We start from the raw sequence: 21,150 nt of genomic DNA, 5'->3' as shown, positions 1-21,150 counted from the left end.
ATGGCCTAATCCTGGGAGCTTTGCCATCAACTTCAATGAGAGTACAATCAACCCTAGGTCCCTTTCTTTGGAGATTTTTAAAACTGCTGCTCATTACAGACATCTCAGTGCAGGTCACCACAGCATTCTGTGCATGACTTTAAGTTAATTAAGAAAAGATACCTTCTGAGGAAAATAATCAGAGCACCTTCTTCCAGCTCAGCAGGGGATGACAGAAACATTCCCAACTCTATCATGACCCCGAGAGAACTGGTCTCACCTAGAGCTATCATTTTTTAAGCATCTCCCAATTCTTTTTTCTGAGTAGAAACTTCCCCAGGAATCCTCACAACAGCAAATATTACAACGTCTTTCCCTCCTGAAAAGGAAGGTGTGACATGTCTCTCTCTCTCTCTCTCTGTGGTGCTCTTCAGCGCTGTACCTTGCAGCAGACAGAGCGTTCATTTATGAGCAACACAAAGTACTCGTTCTATTGAGTCACACGAACGCATTGCTTCCACAATGCTGCCAATCCCAACTGGTTTAGAATGGGGAGATCTAAGCTCCAGGCCTGGAGAGAAAGGACCAAGCTAATGACTCAAATTCAGATTCTTCCACATGGCAGGGCCAACATGTCTCTCCACTTTCTAGAGCGCCTATCCTCCTGCTAGCCCATACACATGTATATTGGTAGCTGGCACCTTGATGGCTATATATGCATGGCCCTGACTGACTAGAACACCTGTTGTGCTCTCTGCTTCATTCCTTTAGGAACGGTGCTGAAACTGCACTGAGAAAACACTATTTCTCCATGACAGAATGATGGAGAAACAACAAACTCAAAATTAAACTGCCTTACAACAAAAGGTCTTTAGATGTGGATGAATGTAACATGGAGAGTACTGGTCTAAGGATATGTCTAGACTCCAAGCTAGAGGCATGATTCCCAGCTTGAGAAGAGCAATGAGCTAGTGTGCTACAAAGGGAATGTAGCCGAGGCAGTGTGAGGGGTGAGATAAGCGCCCCAAGTGCATACTCATCAGAGATGCTAGGCATGTACTTGAGGCAGCTCATCCCTTCTGATGCCCAGGCCACTGCAGCTACACTCTGTTTTTAGCACACAAGCTTGATGAGAGCTAACACGAGTGCATCTCCTCAAGCTGGGAATCACCCCCTGCCCCCAGCTCAAAGTGTATCCTAAACATTCAAAAGGCAATTAGTGATTTTGGGTGCCTCAATTTTCAAGTGCCCAAGCCGAGACAACATAAAAGCACCTGATTTTCAGAGGGTGGGTGCTCAGCACTTTCTGAAAATGAGGCCTCATTCAGATGTCTCAAGTTGGCAACTAAAAATCAAAGCACTCCAAAATCATCAGTAACTTTTTGAAGATATAAGTCTGGAAGCCTAGCACATACTTCAAGAGTCATGAAGCTATCATGATCAGCACAGGAGGATGTTATGCCACGATAAAACTGATTAAAGACTGATCCCATCAATAATGCCTTCTAAATTTTTGGGTAGGTAGCCACCCTGGTATCTAGGAACTACAGTAATGGGTGCAATCCAAATGTTAAAGTTTCCATTTAAGAGGAAAAATTAAATTACCAAAAAAGGAGTCAAGGCAGCTGAATTACAGGAGACTGAAATCTCTGAAACATTTAACTAACTATGCTTTGTTTTCAATGCTTTCTTTCATTTTAGTCTGGCTTCTGCACTACTTCTGTCATTGCCTTGAGAAAAGAAAGAAAATGTATCAACAGTAACAGCTGGTATGGGGAAATCAAGTCCCTAAAAATTAACAGACATTGACAGCAGCCCAAATGTTGCTTGTTAGATAATTAACCAGAGTGTGTTTATTTCCAGTTCGCCATCAAAAGGCCTGTGATAATTGTTCCACTCCAGCCTTTCTTGCTATAGGAAGTGAAAAGAAACAACCCAAGTATGACAATCTCAGGGCTCAGTTACACTTAAACTTCAGTCTCACTTAGTTGTCATGGATAGTTAACATGCTGTATTTAATTATATGGACACCTGCCATGCCTGGTCAGAAAATAATGGTGATAAGTGTCTAACAGCACTTTGCTGAAGCATATGAGAATATTTGCTACAATCATAGCTATGATTTTGCAGGGTGTGCAAGGGTAACAACATCAAAAGTGAAAAAAAACACTGGTGAAAAATACACTTACATAAAAAAGAAATCCTTGAAATGAATGGTACACACAAAGAACAAGAGAAAGAGAATGAAGAGAGGAAGTAGAAAATAAAGCAGTCCGGAACTTTCAGTACTCTTATACAATTATAGACAATTGTATTTATTCCTCATGTGTTCGGTTTTTTTTAAATTATTCTTATATAGCCCCAACTCTTACCACATTATCATTCAATCAATATATCATATGAAGGGAAGCCATTTCTCTCAGCTACTGAAACTAATCTTTTACTATTGGCAGATCTGGATTCCATTATCTAGGTAGTGGTAAAACAACTTTGCCAAACATAATACTTGTAGTGTTATATGCTTCTTCAACTGTGATAAATTCTGAATTGCAATGAAATAATGCAAGAATATTAAACTGTAATACCTGCTGTCAAACTGGCTGTATCTGTGATCAAATCCAAAGGATAGGATTGTCTACTTGAAACCTCCTACGATATATTTAGAGCTCAATGCATCTGATGCCTTATTTTGGACTGGACTAACCATATTTTACAGACTAGCTGAATGTTGAGTGTTCTTTTGAGCACAGCTAGTAAAATACTATTCCTCTATTTGCTTCAGGAAATCATTTCTTCAGAGGACAAATCTTCCCTTATTTTAGATGTTTATTAGTTGTTCCATTAAGACCAGTTTAACACTACTGAAGAATATTTTACATTGAAAGTGGATTAATTAGTTCTGAGAATGTCATGTATGTTTTTCCCCTCCCCCCAGAAAACAGAGCAAATGCCAGAAGAAGCAGACAACAGGGACATTGCACATAACAAACCAATCCTAGCTTAGGTCGCAATTTTATGAATACAAGCTTCGTCTGGTTTGTGCTACTACAAAACATACCACATAATATAGCCAAATGCAGATTTACAGATTAGCAGCTAAGAGGTCCAGGACTGGAGCAATCAATGGTGTTGCAAGTCAGGACTGAGGAACATTGGCAGAGTTTGATGGGAATCTTGCAAAGTCCCTGCTCACAAACTCAGACCTGCCCAGACTTTTGCCTGAAGCCAGAGCGTCTTACATTTGAAACTTGATGCCTCACATGCAAGCTTTGTCTAATTTCTCATTAGCCTCTTTTGTTAGCTGGATGAGCACAAGTCTATGGGGCCGGATGCGCTGCATCCGAGAGTGCTAAAGGAGTTGGTGAATGTGATTGCAGAGCTATTGGCCATTATCTTTGAAAACTCATGGCAATCGGGGGAGGTCCCGGACGATTGGAAAAAGGCTAATGTAGTGCCCATCTTTAAAAACAGGAAGGAGGAGGATCCTGGGAACTACAGGCCAGTCAGCCTCACCTCAGTCCATGGAAAAATCATGGAGCAGGTCCTCAAGGAATCAATTCTGAAGCACTTAGAGGAGAGGAAAGTGATCAGGAACAGTCAGCTTGGATTCACCAAGGTCAAGTCATGCCTGACTAATCTAATTGCCTTCTGTGACGAGATAACTGGCTCTGTGGATGAGGGGAAAGCAGTGGACAAGTTGTTCTTTGACTTTAGCAAAGCTTTTGACACAGTCTCCCACAGTATTCTTGCCAGCAAGTTAAAGAAATATGGGCTGGATGAATGGACTATCAGATGGATAGAAAGCTGGCTAGATTGTTGAGCTCAACGGGTAGAGATCAATGGCTCCATGTCTAGTTGGTAGCAGGATCAAGTGGAGTCCCCAAGGGTCGGTCCTCAGGCCGCTTTTGTTCAATATCTTCATTAATGATCTGGAGGATGGTGTGGATTGCACCCTCAGCAAGTTTGCAGATGACACTAAACTGGGAGGAGAGGTAGATACACTTGAGGGTAGGGATAGGATACAGAGGGCCCTAGACAAATTAGAGGATTGGGCCCAAAGAAATCTGATGAGGTTCAACAAGGACAAGAGTCCTGTACTTAGGACGGAAGAATCCCATGCACCGCTACAGACTAGGGACCGAATGGCTAGACAGCAGTTCTGCAGAAAAGGACCTAGGGGTTACAGTGGACGAGAAGCTGGATATGAGTTAACAGTGTGCCGTTGTTGCCAAGAAGGCCAATGGCATTTTGGGATGTATAAGCAGGGGCATTGCCAGCAGATCGAGGGATGTGATCGTTCCCCTCTATTCAACATTGGTGAGGCCTCATCTGGAGTACTGTGTCCAGTTTTGGGCCCCACACTGCAAGAAAGATGTGGAAAAATTGGAAAACGTCCAGCGGAGGGCAACAAAAATGATTAAGGGACTGGAACACATGACTTATGAGGAGAGGCTGAGGGAACTGGGATTGTTTAGTCTGCAGAAGAGAAGAATGAGGGGGGATTTGATAGCTGTTTTCAACTACCTGAAGGGGGGGATTCCAAAGAGGATGGATCTAGACTGTTCTCAGTGGTAGCAGATGATAGAACGAGGAATAATGGTCTCAAGTTGGAGTGGGGGAGGTTTAGGTTGGATATTAGGAAAAACTTTTTCACTAGGAGGGTGGTGAAACACTGGAATGTGTTACCTAGGGAGGTGGTGGAATCTCCTTCCTCACAAGTTTTTAAGGTCAGGCTTGACAAAGCCCTGACTGGGATGATTTAGTTGGGGATTGGTCCTGCTTTGAGCAGGGGGTTGGACTAGATGACCTCCCGAGGGTCCCTTCCAACCTTGATATTCTATGATTCTCTTGCTTGCCCAGCAACTCTCCTTCACCACCCACCTCCAACCTTCTATCTGCTGAAGTTATGTGCTGCTCCATTAATCAATTCCTCTCCCTACTCTCACAATGGGCACCCTATAGTAAGAAGCTGAATGCCCATCTGAAGAGCGTTCTATGGTCAGTGTTCCCCAAATTACTCTAGGTTCTCTTCTGATCCTGTGTTTCAGGAAAAACAGAATGTGCTGATGATGGATTCCCTGATAGGAAGGGGTCTGTAGGAGGGTAGCACTCTTATCCTGACAGCAAGAAAGGAGGCAGCTACTAACAAGGGAAGAAACAAATACACATCTACCTCAAGCCTCTGGTTGGAACCGGACAGCTCTTTGAATATTGGGTCTAATTCTGCACTTTGGTCTACACTATGAGCCAAATGCTGCCCCTGGTTACACCAGGGTAAATGTGGAGTAATTTCATTGACTTGAACAACAGGCAAGACTGTTAGCATCAAACAGGTGTTTGTCAATGGACACAAAATCATAGATTAGAATGGAATTGTTCTAGACTCATAGCATTGTAACTGAAGGCAGAACTTGGCCTCATGCATCTTCCTTGATTCCTTGTGATATTTTATAAAATTAAGCAGTTGTTTTCTGCCTGCTTGTGTATGTACCAATCTATCTACATTCTTCCATATCCAAACACGCACCTCTTCATGTCTGTATGTACATTAGTGACACTCCAAAAAGAAGCAGAGTACTTACAGGTGGCAATTCTTCATATGGTTGATTTTTTTTGTAAGTGAGATTAGAATCTGTTTCATATGCATCTGTTTACAGCTAACAGACTTTTGACAGAATAACTTACATGCTTGCACCTCTTCAGATATTTAGCTAACAGGGAGCTGTCTGCCCACATGTGTTTCAAAGTCTGATCCTTTAACCTGAAAAAGTTGGAAGTTTCAAAATGGGACTTCATTTAGTGTCGAGACTATCACCACAAATGGAGATGATAAACCTCCCCACAACTTGGAGCCTCACAGATACTGAGTGTAACACTGATTCACGTACTTAGTCTTGGGCTGACTATTTGTGGAGTTAGCAAAAGTAGGAGACAAAGTGAAACAGAGGGAGAATAATGTGTGAGGGTTATGAAAACAGGAGGGACAAGCAAAGGGAAAACAGTGAAAATAGAAAAGGCCAGCAATGAATAAGAAGCATTTCCCTGCTCACCAGAAGCAGAGAGAAATCCAAGGTTTTTGGTGTAAGAGAAAACAGGAAAATGCTAGAAAGAAATCGGTCACTGTGTGACAGGAGATAAATTTTGTTTTTATTTTTTAAAAGTCTTAGTAACTTTCATGGAATATTGTTGTGTGTACGCACCAATCGGAGAGGCCATGCTCCTTTCTGCTTCTGTGCTACAGGCATCCAGCACTAGTTTATGGTACATGTAGGCTGGGATTACGAGGGAAAGGAGAACTCCATAAACAGGCAGTTGATTGTTTGGATAACCAAGAAAAATGCTGCATCAGTTACAATGGGGACAAAAGATAAGAACAAAGTCCACAAACTACAGAAATTTACTGAATGAATACAGAGAAAATATATAAATAAAAAACTATTTATGAAACAGTTCAAGAACTTATAGATTGTTACTGAAGAAAACAATAATTCTACATGCAGTACAGTATTACTGAACACTGACTGGGGCCCAGACACTACTTGGGGCCTCTTGGTTCTACCATAATACTGCCCTTGCAGGAGATCAATTTGGAGTGGGGAAACAGTGGAGGAGGGAGAGTATGAGACCTGCAAACTCTGCCAATCCTGGGGATCTGTGGGAAAAGGAAGCTGCAGAAATGGAACACTTATTAAAAGGGATTAACAGTTGATTTAAAAATCACACTTCTGCCTGCAAAATGTTCACCCTATTACTGCTTGCTAGAAGATTTACTACAAATTACTGGAACTGAAAGAGGTTATAGAAAAAAAAATATTCCACTGCATTTTCAGTTTGGTTCCTTTTGGCATATAAGAGCATTTTTCATTCTTTTCTTCTGAATAGACAGTCATACTTCCCCAATCTTTGTGTGGATCCTTCACACAACAACTAGGGAGAGAAAACCATTTTAAAATGCAGGAAAATATGTTTGTAAAACCACAAAGATTGAGCAGGGAGGACTCATGGGCAGGTGTAAGACCTGAAACTACTTTAAATTCATTAAAAAAAAAAGTAGATTGTGAGCTGATGGTATGTACCTTTAAGTCTGCTTTCACGTTAGGTGTGAGTTGCATAAAACAAAGTGACAATATAAGTGCTTTAACAAATGCTCAGAGTAGTTGGCTCACCCTTTTTGTTGCTGCTGGTGATGACGATGATTGAAGTATGATGAAAAATGGCAACCTTGATTTCAAATAAGTGTAATATGATATTTTATAAGAAAAGCAGAATGAAAGAACAAAGAGCCCTGTTATACAACTTAACCATTCAGCAGCCAAAAGAGAAGTTTCCACTTATATTCAAATTCCCATGTATTTTTTCATGCAGAATATTCTCTTTTTTAAAAAATACATAGCTAAACTGCTTTCATATCAGTTTACTTTGCTGTAGCTTATGCCTTTCTAATGCCAGGAGATCTTGATCCTTTTACATAGACTGAAAATTGAAAGTTATCAGTTATCATGACTCTAGCTAGAGTGACTGTTTCTGAAAGCAATTAGCAACTTCATTTCTCCATCAGCTCACAAGCAAAGTGTCAAAGGTAGCTACTGAATCAGAGATGGGAAGGCACCAACGATATCTGCACAAGTAGATTCAGTGGATTTCTGATGTTCGTTATGTTGGTGTAATTAAGAATCACTGGTGGAACAGAGATCAGAATGTAGCCTGTGATGCCAGGAAATCAAGATGGACCCATTAGTAACTCAAGATACTAAAGAGACAGCTTCCAATAGCCTTTTGAGGAAAATCATCTTCACCCTCCCAAAGCCCAGATATATAGACTAAAAATAGGAAGAGCTGAAGTTAAAAAAGAAAAGGGACAGTTTTAAATTTCTCCCATCTTTTTAGAGTGCCAAGGCTCCACTTTCAGCAAGTTTGTAGCCCTCCAGACACTTTCTATTATAAAAACTACAATACTGATCCTGTAAACACGTACCTAACTTTACTCATGTGAACAGTTCCATTGACTTCAGTTCAAGTACTCATGTGGGTTAAAGTTTACGGTTTGCAGAATGGGGGTCTAAGCTAAGAACTGCTCAGTATTTCAGATCTGGATTTTATGACAGGAAAATGAGTTGAAGATAGGGACAAGAAACAGCTGCTAAAAGGCAAGATGAGCTTCTAGAAGACTGAAGGAAAGAGAAGGGGTTCTAATACTCCAGAAAACCAAAGAAAAAAGGAGATTTAAAATGGTTAGAAGTAACAACAAACAGGAAGGGTGGGATTTTCAAAAGTCCTCAGTGTTGGCCAAACATTGCTCCAATGGGGGTCAATAGCAAAGCTCCCAGTAGCATTAGGCCAATGTGGAGTGCTTTTGAAAACCCCACCCTAAGTGTATTCTAAATATTAAGGAAAGTCTGTTTACAACATTATCCACACGATTCCTGTCCTTCCACTAGAATCTGCCTTTCCTATTGATGGACACATTGCATGAAGCACACTAAAGCCACAATTAACAGAGTTATGGAGGATAGGCAAGGTAGGATTCTTAAACTTCTACTACTGATAAGAATGTACACTGTCACCGAGGTTTATGTGAAACTTCCATTTGCTTTAATGGGTGTTGTACATCAGAACAAAGGCAAGATATGGCCCTTATGTGTTAGCAAATCGTTGCATATTGTAATCAAAGGGATCTGAAAAAGAAAAAGGGGGATACTGTGTATCTTGTAGGACTCCCTAAACAGCAGAGCCATCCTCTCCGTTTACTACCATAGAAAGAAATAGTCAAAAGTGAAAAGGAAGCATTCACTGAATCAGCAACAACAAGTTAATGGTACATTTCTCGCACACACACCTGCCATATTGTAAATAAAGATAACGTAAGCATCTCTTCAACAACATCTAAACGTTCTCCTAATGAGTCTAGGATTCCTGATACAGCTGCTTCTAACTCCATAACTCTACACATGATGCTAGCTTTGCTTATTCCGAATATAGTCAGAAGTCTGTGTTGATTTTATGCTAAACTGATGGGTGGTCATATGTACAGCAAAAATGTCAACTTGCTTGTAATACTTACTACAAAAATCCTCATAAATATGACAATTGGCTACTGGGATCTCTAAACCTCTGATCAATATGAAAAATAACGGATAAAACCCAAAAAATATATCTTAAATTCTGTATGGAGCATCTTGAGAAGGAAATTAACAAATCCACAGTCACCAGTGGGGGGCAGAGACCTCCACGTTCTACTTAGGGAATGGTAGTGAGTCACATAGAACGAAAGCTAACTCTTTATTCCTGACATTATTACCTTTGGGAACAGCTTGTAGACACATGATATGCCACAGACTGACCCCAGTCACATACACGAAGAAAGTCATCTAGCTGGGCTGGAAATTTGACATATATAGCTTATTGTTGGATCCACTGGAAAAATGTACCATTTCTCTAAAGCCCATAGCTATCTTAATGTCACTGACACCAATGCAGAATTGTTACTAAGATTCATTAATCTTAGTAGCAATGTTTATATGCTTTATAAAGCGCACACTTTTTTCGCAAAAAGAAAAGGAGTACTTGTGGCACCTTAGAGATTAACAAATGTATTTAAGCATAAGCTTTCGTGAGCTACAGCTCACGATGCATCCGATGAAGTGAGCTGTAGCTCGCGAAAGCTTATGCTCAAATAAATTTGTTAGTCTCTAAGGTGCCACAAGTACTCCTTTTCTTTTTGCGAATACAGACTAACACGGCAAATATTAAATTGTTCTTTTTTAGGGTATTTTTTCAATAGGAACAGCTACTATAGCTAAATGTATAAAATGCAGGAACCATAACCACATTTTTGTCACATTTTTTGTGAAAAGAAGGGAAAGTCATCACCCCCAACCCCGAAAAAAAGAAAAAAAAAAAAGAAAAATCCCTTTGTTTCATGAACCGGCCCATCTCTTCCTATAGTAGTTTACAGAAAGTATATTAAAATGATTATGAAAATAGAAATACATAAAAAGAAAACCCTACAGCTGTGCAAATAAAGAGGGGGATGAAGGAGTGAGTGACAGCCAGATAGTCAGGAAAAGAATCATTACTACACATGCTAGAATAAGAACTCCCTGCTTACTTGGCACAAGCCGCTTATGCACATATCCAGTGACTCAGTGTAGCATCGCGTGCCGTCAAGAACCTTGGGAGCCAGTTCCACAACAAGGGTTGTCCCTTTGGCCTGGCACTTCAGCGAACATGGGTTGTCAGGGTCATTCGAGACAGGAAGCCATTCATAAAACTGTCCCTGGTACTTGACATCGTTATGAGCAGAACACTGCTGGGCCCGAAAATCACCAGCTTCTGGAGGGCAGTCCTGAAGAGGAGAAAAGGGAGAAAAAAAGAGGTCAGCTCCAAAGGGGTTAATTACATTCATGTCAAAGGATGCACAGCTGGCAGCACTGGAGTAACACACTTAGATGTAGGAGTTTTTCACTTAGGCACACACTGGTCAAAGTATTCCTTGCCATTTTATCTGTCAGTAGTTCACCAGACTACTATGCATTCAGGAGATTACTGTAGCAATACTGAACAACATCAAGCCACTGGGAAATATGTTTTAACATAGGACAGACATGTGCTTGTCTTAACCATAAAACTTATCAGTCATGAAACGTTCTTATTAACTTTAAAACTGCATATACACATGAATCTTTAGCGAACTTTTCTTTTTCCTTTGGGGGAAAAAAAATCACAAATTACTCAATTCAAATGTTTGTATGTATAAGCATTCCTAACTAGCTCCCCCTTCCCCACCCCCCAGTGACCTAAATCAGTCAGTGAAGCAACAAGAGCCAGAAAAATGCTACGTATATTTGTATTACTTCAACCTGACTAATACAGGCACAGATTTCACAATCTACAGAATCAGCAATTTTTTAGGTTTTGCTGTACAAATGTTAAAAACAAAATCCTTTGTTAAGCTCTCTGGGAAGGTTTCTGAAACATTTTGGGTGCAGACATAAATGCCCTAATTTGCAATAAATTATGTGATAAGGACTGCTAGCTGCTGACTATTCAGACCACCCAGTACAGATTTCACTTATTGGTGAATACAGATCTGATTTGAACTGCTCTCTCTGCGATAACAGTTGAATGCTTTCCATAGACAGAGATATTGTATCAGTATTGCTAAGCCTTAGCATTCAAAAATATTGAGTTGAGTCTCATGAAATCATGAGATTGACTTAAAATCATGAGATTTCTAAAAATAGTAAAATTTGGGTTCTTTCTATTTATCATCCACTTTTTGATCCCTTAGGGTTCACATTTTTAAACTTTTCTCTGCAACCACAGGGCTAAAAACTCCTTTTTTTATTAAATGGAAACAAAGAGTCTTGAATAATCACATGATTTCAGGCACTGGGTCTACAGGACAAACACTAAATATCACAAGAACTGTGATAAAATTGCAAGAGTTTGCAATGCTGCTGCATTAGGATTTCAGTGGCCCTTGAGTCCTCCCTAGCTCACCCTGTTTCTGCAGTCAAGGCTATTCTTCTTGGTGTTTGTTTATGTGCTCGTTCAGCGTTATATGTGTTACGTCCTTTATTTGGAGACTATATCTTTTATCTACTAAGGAGTATGAAAATGGACCCTGGTCTTGATTCAGTAGATCTTTAGCATATCTAACTACAATGATCCTAGTACTCACAAAATTCTACAGTATCCTTATTAGCTTCATGTATATCTAGTCTTGCCTTGAAGTAAACCTCTTTTCTGATGGAGATTCCAAGATTTCTTGACAGCTTTGTCCAAGGAAAAGCCTTCCTGCTATTTAGCCAAAATGTGTCCTCTGCGTTTTATACCATCACTCCCAGTTTCTGTTGTGCTAGCTACTTACAATACTTCCCTTGCACTTCCATTTGTTAACTCCTTGCTGGTATTTTTAAACAGTTCCAATTGCTACATTGTTCGGTAGGAAAGGTATAGTCATTGTGAGAGTTGCAGGTAAATTTTAAAACTTAAAAACTTTACGGATTGTATTGATCAGGTTCTAAGAAGTAGTATTTCTTACTTGACAAGCTTTCAGATAGCTCTTGTGAGCAAACTGGGAGACATTTTTTATTGGTGCACTCAGGCTGCACAGAAAACAAATATTCTGTTCCGTGAAAAAATGCAATGTTTCGACATTTGTTTTTGTTCCACTTTGGAAAAACACCTTGCAAAAAAAAAAAGTGTTAAAAAACAAGCAAGAACAGCCAATGGCCCTGTGTTTATGGCACTTACCTGGGATGTAGGACACCTGGGTTCAAGATCCTGCTCTTCCTGATTCAGAGTAGGTTCAATCTCTCCTGTTGGAGCTATTCCAATTTGTATAAATAATTAACTATTCATTGGGCCAGAAAGAAAGACTGACACAATAGCTGAGTAGTTAGGGCACTTGCCTAGGAATCCTGGAAATCCTCCCATATACACACTGGTAGGGGATGGAAGTCTTCCATGTTTAGAGCGTGAAATGAATGGTGTTCCCACAGTATACCACAGACAATAATACAACTTTATGAAAGTCGGAGGAGTGGTGGGAAAAGGGACTTTGGTTGCCCCTTACTCTAGAGTAATGTACATCGAAGTTCTAAAATGAGCCTCAATCACCCTCTCCCTATAAGTGTAGGGGTTGAGGACAAAGTGGGTCTACTGCAGAACTCAGACAACACACAATTTCTGTTAATCCATAATGGAAGAATACAAGAACACATACTGTTATGTCTGGATGCATTTATTTTCCATTCTAAAAAAATCCCTGTAAAATTATACACAAGTTAGTTGTGCCCTTCCTCATGCTTCTGGCAAACTGCCAATGCAGCTCTGCATGGAGCAAAGTTTGGGCACCCTTTACACAGACCGAACAGAGTAGGTTCACATTATAGGTCCAGTTCTGCCTACATAGATGTGTATCTGCAGGCAGAATTGGGCCTTCGTTATGCTTTTAAACAAAGGTGAACAAGGCAATCAAAGTTTGACCCAAGATCTGGTTTAACTATGTGTTCACTAACTAAGGAAGGGACAATCTGTGGCCTCACTTCCTGCCACAAAAACTTACAGTGCATATCCCTCTCTGAATTTTCCTGTCCATAAGTGGAGAGAGTCAGGTCTAATACTTGGCTTATGCTTTAGCTCACAGAGCCAAGCCAGAACTCTTGTTTGGTTCTAGCTTGGCTCTGCCTTCAAAACTTCCTGGCTTGTACAGCTTTATTTTTATAAAGACAAAAGGCCCAATAAAGTGCACAACATGGAGAGTTCATAATCCTGCTTTGTACATGTTTCACTACATTTGTTTATTTGGGTTTTATTTTTAAAATCAAATAAATAAAAATACATAGTCAACATAACAAGCTCTCAGGACATTGCAGGTGACAAAGACCAAATGTTAACTACTTTCAGTCTTTGATCTCCCTGATCAAAATATAACAAAGGATTTAAATAGCAGAGCTAGTTTTTAAAAAGTTTTCATGGGAAACGAAGCCATTCAAAGAATAAATGTAAGCACCCATACATACACTGCATAAGCATACACATACTGGAACACACATGCAAGAGAGGGTGAGAATTTGACCCTATTGTGCAGAGAACCAGTACAAGCCATATACACTGCTTCTTTCCCATTAATGCCCTAAGCCTGGCACTAAACATGTATGAAGGTCTTGTTTGAGCCTCTTCATTGGGCTTGGGGTGAATTTTACTGCCATATACATATGTACGTACACACACACACACACGTTTCTTCTGTGATTCTGCTTGGAAATGTAACCAATTAGTATCTTTTTACATCCAAAGGGAGACCATTACGAAAAGTAACAGCACAAATTCTTTCTTCCATTATATGGGATACAATGAGGACACATGGAGTGAAAGTCAGTACAGAATTTGGCTCATCTTTTTTTTCCCCTCATGTCCATGGGTTGGGTTTTTTTTGGTAAGTATTATTATTTGTATTATGGTAGAGGGCAGAGCCTCATTGCGTTGGGCATTGTGCAATCATTTAATTAAAGACAGAATACAGTCCCTGCCCCCAAGAGCTTAGAGGCTAAAAATTGGTATTGTAGCTGCTGAATGAGCAAGCAAGACCAAGTCGTGATATTTGGCCACATGTTTGTTCCACCCTGTAAAATGTGATTAACTTCTAAACAATTAAATTAAACTTCGTATAAGATAATGAGCTTTCTTTTCTTGTCTGTCACAATCTCCCTGCACCTCTCTTTTTAAAATTTACATGTCCGACCAGCAGGTTTTCAGTCAGCAGAAACCATAGGGTCCGATTTCATGATGCTTTCCCACTTCTGAAAATGCTTTGCTCCAATGATTTTCTAAAAAAAAGGAAGGTCAGCTGTTGCAACTGGATGGGGTTGGAAGAGCTGGAAGATCCTCCACTAGTGTAAACTGGCACAGCTCCATTGCATCCCTGCAGCATCACACAGTTTTATACCAGCTAAGTATCTAGCCCTGGAAGAGTAACCTGCCAACTGACTGAACCTGAGACGAGAGTTACTCTAGCTTAAGCACTACATTCAAATTTTAATATTTTTTAGAAAAGATGGCTGTGGGCTTGTGTAGAAATAGGGCATAAAGGCCTTTCCTCTCCCTGGAGAATCAGAAAGAGCCAGATAAGATGGAAAGATTCATTCAACTTAAGTCTCTTTTCAGCTGCTTTCCCCTCCCTCCTCATTAAGGCTTCTCAGGGCAGGCAAAAGTCTACTGAGTTTAAAAAAAAAAAAAAGGCATCGGCTCCCGAATTAACTTTGCCTAGAATCACTCTGCTAGGTGTAGAAGGCTGTTTCCTGATCATCGACATGCAAAGGTCTGTGGAACATTTCTGATCAATGGAGTCAGTGCAGGATGTCTATAAACACAGTTCATCCAGTCAGGTCGAGATTGTCTCCATCCCTGTGAAAACAGACTTCACTTTAAAGATGATCAGAAATCCCTTAGGTCTATGAAACCTACTATTTTAAAATAAACACAGAAGTTTCATCCCCATCTCTTACGCACCTAATCCTGACTGCATTATTAAGGCTTCATTCACTCCCTCCCCTCCAAATTTTTTTTAACCTGACCTCTTATTTGCCCCTATTGTAATTCATAAGGTCCGTGGAGTTCTGCCATATTTGAATCCCATTCAAAACACTTTCTATTAATCAACGAGCCAGTGGAAAAGATAAGATGAATCCCAGATGTCCCCTGATGGCGATAGGTAGATCAGATTACATGGGACAAAAGAGGGTCAGGCTTTTTAAAGTTTACTTAGTGGGTGAAATGTAAAAGATCATATCTAGGCTGTTATAAGGTGGAAGCAGTTGTGGAGTCTTTAAAACAGTTTACAGTATAGATACTTGTATATTTTCAGAGGCCAAGAGAGATTTACTGCAGATTGAGCTTTTCCTTTCCACAAAAAATGGCTAACAACTGGACTATTCTGTGTAGCATCTGACATAACAGTTTATTGAATCAGTTCCATGGCACATGTGCTGTAGTTTGACTCCACAGTCAAATCCTGAGGTCCTCCTGCAGTGAGAATTTGTCTGAGTAAAAACTGAGTAAGCACCTGAGAGTATGTCTACACAGCCTGCAGCAGTGAGCCTCCCAGCCCAGGCTGACACACATGAGCTAGCAGAGCTCACACTAGTAGTCTAAAATAAGCTACTTAGACAGTGCTTTGAAGTTGCAGCTCGGGCTGGAGCATGGGCTCTGAAACCTAGGAAGGGGGTGGGCTTCTCCACACCTATTTTTAGTGTGCCAGAATGAGCCCTGTTAGCCCAAGACAATCAACCTGGGCTGGGAGGCTTGCAGCCTGCCACAGGTTCTGTAGACATACAGTACCTGGAGATGCAAGCAAAGGGAGAAGAATCAGCTGCAATAGGAAAGATTTTCTATAAATATAGGACTAACATTACAGAGCTCTCATTACTGCTTAGCTCACTACTGTTTTTCCCTCTGTACTATTCTAATTATTTTGCATAGCATCTTTGGGATTACACAACCTTACGTTTGTTTGAGCCTTCCATAAAAAGTCTTTAAAAAGAGAGAAATTCATTGCATGATGTAATCCAAAGAAAGACCCACCACAGTGAGGGGCATTTTTTAAAAAATAAGGTCAGGTTTGCACCTACATTCTCTTTTGTTTGTTAAAAGCAAACTATCTAGAGGCTTTATCCCCACACTCTGTTCACATTGACATCAACAGCAAAATGCCCTGTGATGTAGTGGAACCTTCACTGGTCCCTAATGCCTTGTCTATACTGGGGTTTTTTTTGCGCTAGTGTAGCTACTCTAATTCAAGTGCAAATTCCTAGGGCCTGAATCTCCATTGTCTGACCCCTTCTGTTGACTTTTGTGGGACTTATGGACATGTTTAAATTTTTTGCTGAACTGGAGCCTATATGGCAAACTTTCAGTGAGAACCCTAAGTATCCATGTGGACCATGCTGCCATGTGCTAAAAGTTCCATAGTGCACTTTGATCTACTGCTGTTTCAGAGGGACAAGAACAGGTTATCAAAGTGTTTCTAAATATGGGTAAAAAATGTTTTCCAGGGGGGCAATACTTTGTAGACTTCTAAATTTATTTCATTCCCAGTGCTGCTTATTTGTACACAGTGGTAATTCAACAGTTTTCCAAAGAAACAGGAATCACTTCTGTTATCAAGTGAGATCAGGACATTAGTATGTACTTTACAAATGTACAATAACTTGGTTTGTAAGCAGCATTACAGATACCACACAAAAGTCATCAGTAACTCAACAGCACATTCATTGGGAGGCTTTGTCTTTCTGCTAGCAGAAGCACCTGAAAAACAAGTTGATTAAGAATTCCCAAATTATCACAACATTGAGATCATATATGAAGACTGCTTTTCAAGGTCTAAGGGGAGTTTTTTCCCCCAATGATACATAGTACAGCACAACATTCAACTTCTAATACCCAATGAGGAGTCTGTGGCTGACTATTTGAGGTCAAACCCAAAAAGTCATGAATAAAAATTAAAAAAAAATTAATGAAGATCTTGAGAAAATTACCTATCCAATTCTCTGACACAACCTTTAATTCAGGTTTCAGAGTGGTAACTGCATTAGTCTGTATCAGCAAAAAGAATGAGGAGTACTTGTGACACCTTAGAAACTAACAAATTTATTTGAGTATAACCCTTTAAGAAGAGTTTGCCTCTACTATTACGAAAATACTCACAAGTGTAAGTTATGGTATAAATGTAGCTGGCATGCTGTCAAACTGAACTGCTCTGGGGAGTGTGTGTGTTTCAGGGGTTGGGATGGTGGGAATCTGGGGACACTTTTCTCATACTTCACTGAAATAGAGTAATTAAATGTGCAGTAAAGAATCACTGATTTGATACAGATTTGTATACAATCACCTATTGTAGACTCTCTCATTTGTTATTTCATGTTAGGTGAAGAAGAACAGTGGATTGCAACCTGCATTTGCTTTGGGCTCTTGCTGAGTAGCACAGCTATGTTGAGAAACAAAATTCTCTCTAGCTGCAGAATGATCTTCAATATGCCACTCTGGACACTTTGTGGTCTGAAGGGTGTATGATAGAATAATATACTACAGAAAATGGAAATACAAGGGTTTGAAATGAAAGACTTACCAGAAAAACTGAAAATGAATCCTATTAAATTATCCAGATCAATTATAGTCTGATCAGAATCCTAAAATGCCACTTGTGTAGAGGGGGCAGAGAAGAACACCTGCAGTGGTCCCCCTAGTCTGCCCTGCCAATCTTCTTGATGTATTTATTTAGGACAAAGCCTTCCTTAAAAAATAATGGTTGAGCAGGATCACAGTTATTTTGCTAGATGACAGGGAGACATGAATTCAGACCTCAAAGCATCTATCATTACAATAACATAGTTAATGGCACTTGTTCACTAACATAAAGAAATAATTCTTAGGCAGTTACTATGAAAATAACTTCTGAAAATGGACATGTCCAAAGGAAAAACACAAACCAAACTCCTTCCACAATAAGGGATGTAGTCATAATAAGTGGTCTGAGTGCAGGAGAACTGTCATTTAAAACATAATTCAGTTCCTACTCTGGGGGTTTAAGTAAACTTGGTGTTAATAAAGAGATTCAAGTTGGCTTATGGTTGCCTTCTTCACTTGAGCAAATTTTCGCATGTTGGCAGCCTACTCAAGTGTCTTACAGAATCATCCAAGTGAAGGAAAATGCTTATGTTTGTAACAAAGCCCCAACTTAAGTGGTTTTGTTACAAAAGATTTTATTGATATGCCAGTCATAGGAAGATGGAAAAACTACACACTGCTAAACACCTGAACAGATCTGACATTCCCTCCAGCAAGGACAGTGCTGCCCACAAGTGCAAGCCAGTACAACCTGTCTGAGAAAATTGCACATCCCTTACAGGTCTGATATTTTGAAGTGTAACTATGTAACAACATTGCCCCTTTAAAAAAAAAGACACGACAGTGGTGTTGATGCTTGTTTACACAAAAGGAGCACATGGTGGTAAGAAGCAGGAAGGGAGGAAGTTTGTATGGGAGTCAGAAGGTGGTGTAGTCAAATAAATTGACTCAGATTACAAGGCAAGAAGGGATCACTGTGATTATCTAGTCCAATCTCCTGCATAATACTGGCCACAAAACTTCCCCAAAATAATTCCTTTAATAAAATCCAATCTTGATTTAAAAATCATCAGTGATGGTGACTCCACAACATGTTTCAATGGTTAATTATTCTCATTCTTAAAAAATGTACGTGTAGTGTTGTAGCCAAGCAGAGAAGGTAGGATTTAGGGGGAAGTGGTTATGGGCAATGCTCACAAGATTTGGTAGTTTGGTTTGAACTAACATCTATAGGTTCAACCTTGGATCTCTATAACTGATCTAAAAGGTATTACAAATATAGGCATTCTTGTGAGATTTCTGGCATGTGCTTGTTTTCATTTGAGGAAAACACCACAAGAACCTTATTTGTGGTGTTCGAATGGCCGGGAAAGATTCTTCAGTGTGTTATAACATACTGGCATGCTCGTGGGAAGTACCAACCCAACAGAGTGGAATGTCAAACGTGCTCAAGTGCTCATCACTGTTTCTGTCTAGAACCAAGAAGCAGTGTATCAAAATGAAAAGTATTCGTGACAAATCTGAACATTTCAAATGTGCAAAAATGTTTGAATGTTGGGGACAGCAGATGTTTGGGTCAGACAGAGAAAGCAGTGGACAGTGGTCAGACAGAGAAAGCAGGGTGAAAGTTTGGTGAGGGAGAGGCGGACTGAAAGGGTGACCAGGAGGTTGAATGATGGCCCTAACATGATAAATAGGAGAGAATCTGGTAGCTGAGAAATAGACTGAAGGCAAGAAAAGGCACAACTCATCAGCTCAAAAGAAAAAAAAATCCATCTATAATCTGCCCACAATGCAGCATTGCAGAAGAATCCAGCTCCAGAAATTCCACCTAGAGTGAGAGTCACTTTTTAAAATGTTTGTTTATTTTTCATACCATAAGACATATAATTATCAAAACATGTTTTTATTGCATTCAGAATAATTTTCTAAAGAAAACCAACTGGCTTCCCCCATCCCACCTGAATTTCTACGATTGGAATCATATTTGGAATCAATATTAGTGTTTATATAAAATGTTTCTAAAGTAATTAGGAACCCAAATCATCTTCTGAGTCTTTCATTCCTACTTTCAACATTTATACATGTGGCTTCATATTCATAATATTTCCAGTTTCTGATGAATATAGGGCAGTGTAACTGGTAAGCATGCCAAATCAGATGTGTTCCTTTACCGGACTGCTCAAAAGCTTCCTAGACAACAGTGTCAACCTCTCTCACAGCCCCCAGCTGTGACTGGAGCTCTCAGAAGAATAATACAGGTCACTGAAGAAATAGATGCACTTCTCTCTCCTCTTTCCTCTCCTCTCTCTTTTCCCATTCTACATTTTCCTCCTGTAATCTAATTTCAGGATGAATTAAAAACAGCTGTGGCAAAAATCCCACAAATGATGTCTGTGAAAATGTGTTCATTGCCAAACTCCAAGAAGTACAGTTCCAGTTCTCTAATTTCATCCCCCCAAATAAAGAGTTTGCTTTTAGCATTTATAACTGCCCTTCTCCAGGAGAGGACAGTCATATAAACAAAGGCACGTGAGCTCTGAGAGATAACTACAAATAAAAAGACTGGCTAATTTTATGTCCAGTTATACTACTAGTGCAGAAGTTATCCACGTAACGTAGTGGTAGCTCATGCATAAGTTGATCCCTCCAAGAATCAGAAAGGAATTTTTCCATGTGTAAAAGAATGAAGAAGTGGCTAGATTCATTATGGATTTTGAAAGCCCTTGCTAGAGGCAGAACGTTCATCCAGGATGGTGCCTTCTCTGTTTTCCAGGTTTTTATGGAACAAAGTTTTGAAGCTGGATACTTGAGATTTGTGAGCAAAAATGCACACCAAACTGTGTCTCTACATTCCTGTACCTGGATACATAAGTAAGTAGCCCTTTGCAGGACCAGTTATTGCATTTGCTTGTATACTCATGATAATTGAGCATGCAAATACAGAGGGCATAGGTCGAAAGAAACATATGACTCTTACAATTCTCAAAGACATTAGGGATATCCTACTACCAGAGCTACATAGGGAATACATCTCAACCTGTTAAAGTGTTTCAAAATGGTAAAAAGGTAAATGGAAAACACTTAATTGTATCCACTCTACAGACATATAATTCATAGAATATCAGGGTTGGAAGGGACCTCAGGAGGTCATCTAGTACAACCCCTGCTCAAAGCAGGACCAATCCTCAATTTTTGCCCCCGATCCCTAAATGGCCCCCTCAAGGATTGAACTCACAACCCCGGGTTTAGCAGACCAATGCTCAAACCACTGAGCTATCCCTCCCCCCACTCCCTCATAATTGTATGAGGTCAGCAGGCTTCTTCTTTAAATACGTGACTATCTGGAAACTGTTTCTTGTTAATCAAGTATGCTAAGCATTCCAGTCAGATGCTAGGACCATCCAGATGGCCAAAAGCAAGCACAGCGGAGGTCTGAGCACACTAAGGTCTGAATCTAGAAGGTCTAATTAGGTTTATTTCAAATTGGTTTTTGCAGTGCTTGCACTATCTATTTATTGATAATAAGTGAACAATGGA

General features: G+C 39.9%; 1 protein-coding gene across 5 annotated transcripts in view; it reads right to left on the bottom strand.

The window, feature by feature from the left end:
* The window catches only part of ADAMTSL1 (ADAMTS like 1), a 683,211-nt gene that overhangs the window by 188,359 nt on the left and 473,702 nt on the right, over positions 1-21,150 (bottom strand). For all 5 annotated transcript variants that reach the window (XM_043515182.1, XM_038403598.2, XM_043515184.1 and 2 more), the window contains one exon: positions 10,088-10,324. In XM_043515182.1, the coding sequence (XP_043371117.1) occupies positions 10,088-10,324 (237 nt within the window). The remainder of the gene's footprint in view (positions 1-10,087; positions 10,325-21,150) is intronic.

Source organism: Dermochelys coriacea, chromosome 5 (genome assembly GCF_009764565.3).
Source record: "Dermochelys coriacea isolate rDerCor1 chromosome 5, rDerCor1.pri.v4, whole genome shotgun sequence".
In the NCBI taxonomy this organism is placed as follows: domain Eukaryota; kingdom Metazoa; phylum Chordata; order Testudines; family Dermochelyidae; genus Dermochelys; species Dermochelys coriacea.
This window is presented reverse-complemented; position numbering and strand designations above follow the sequence as displayed.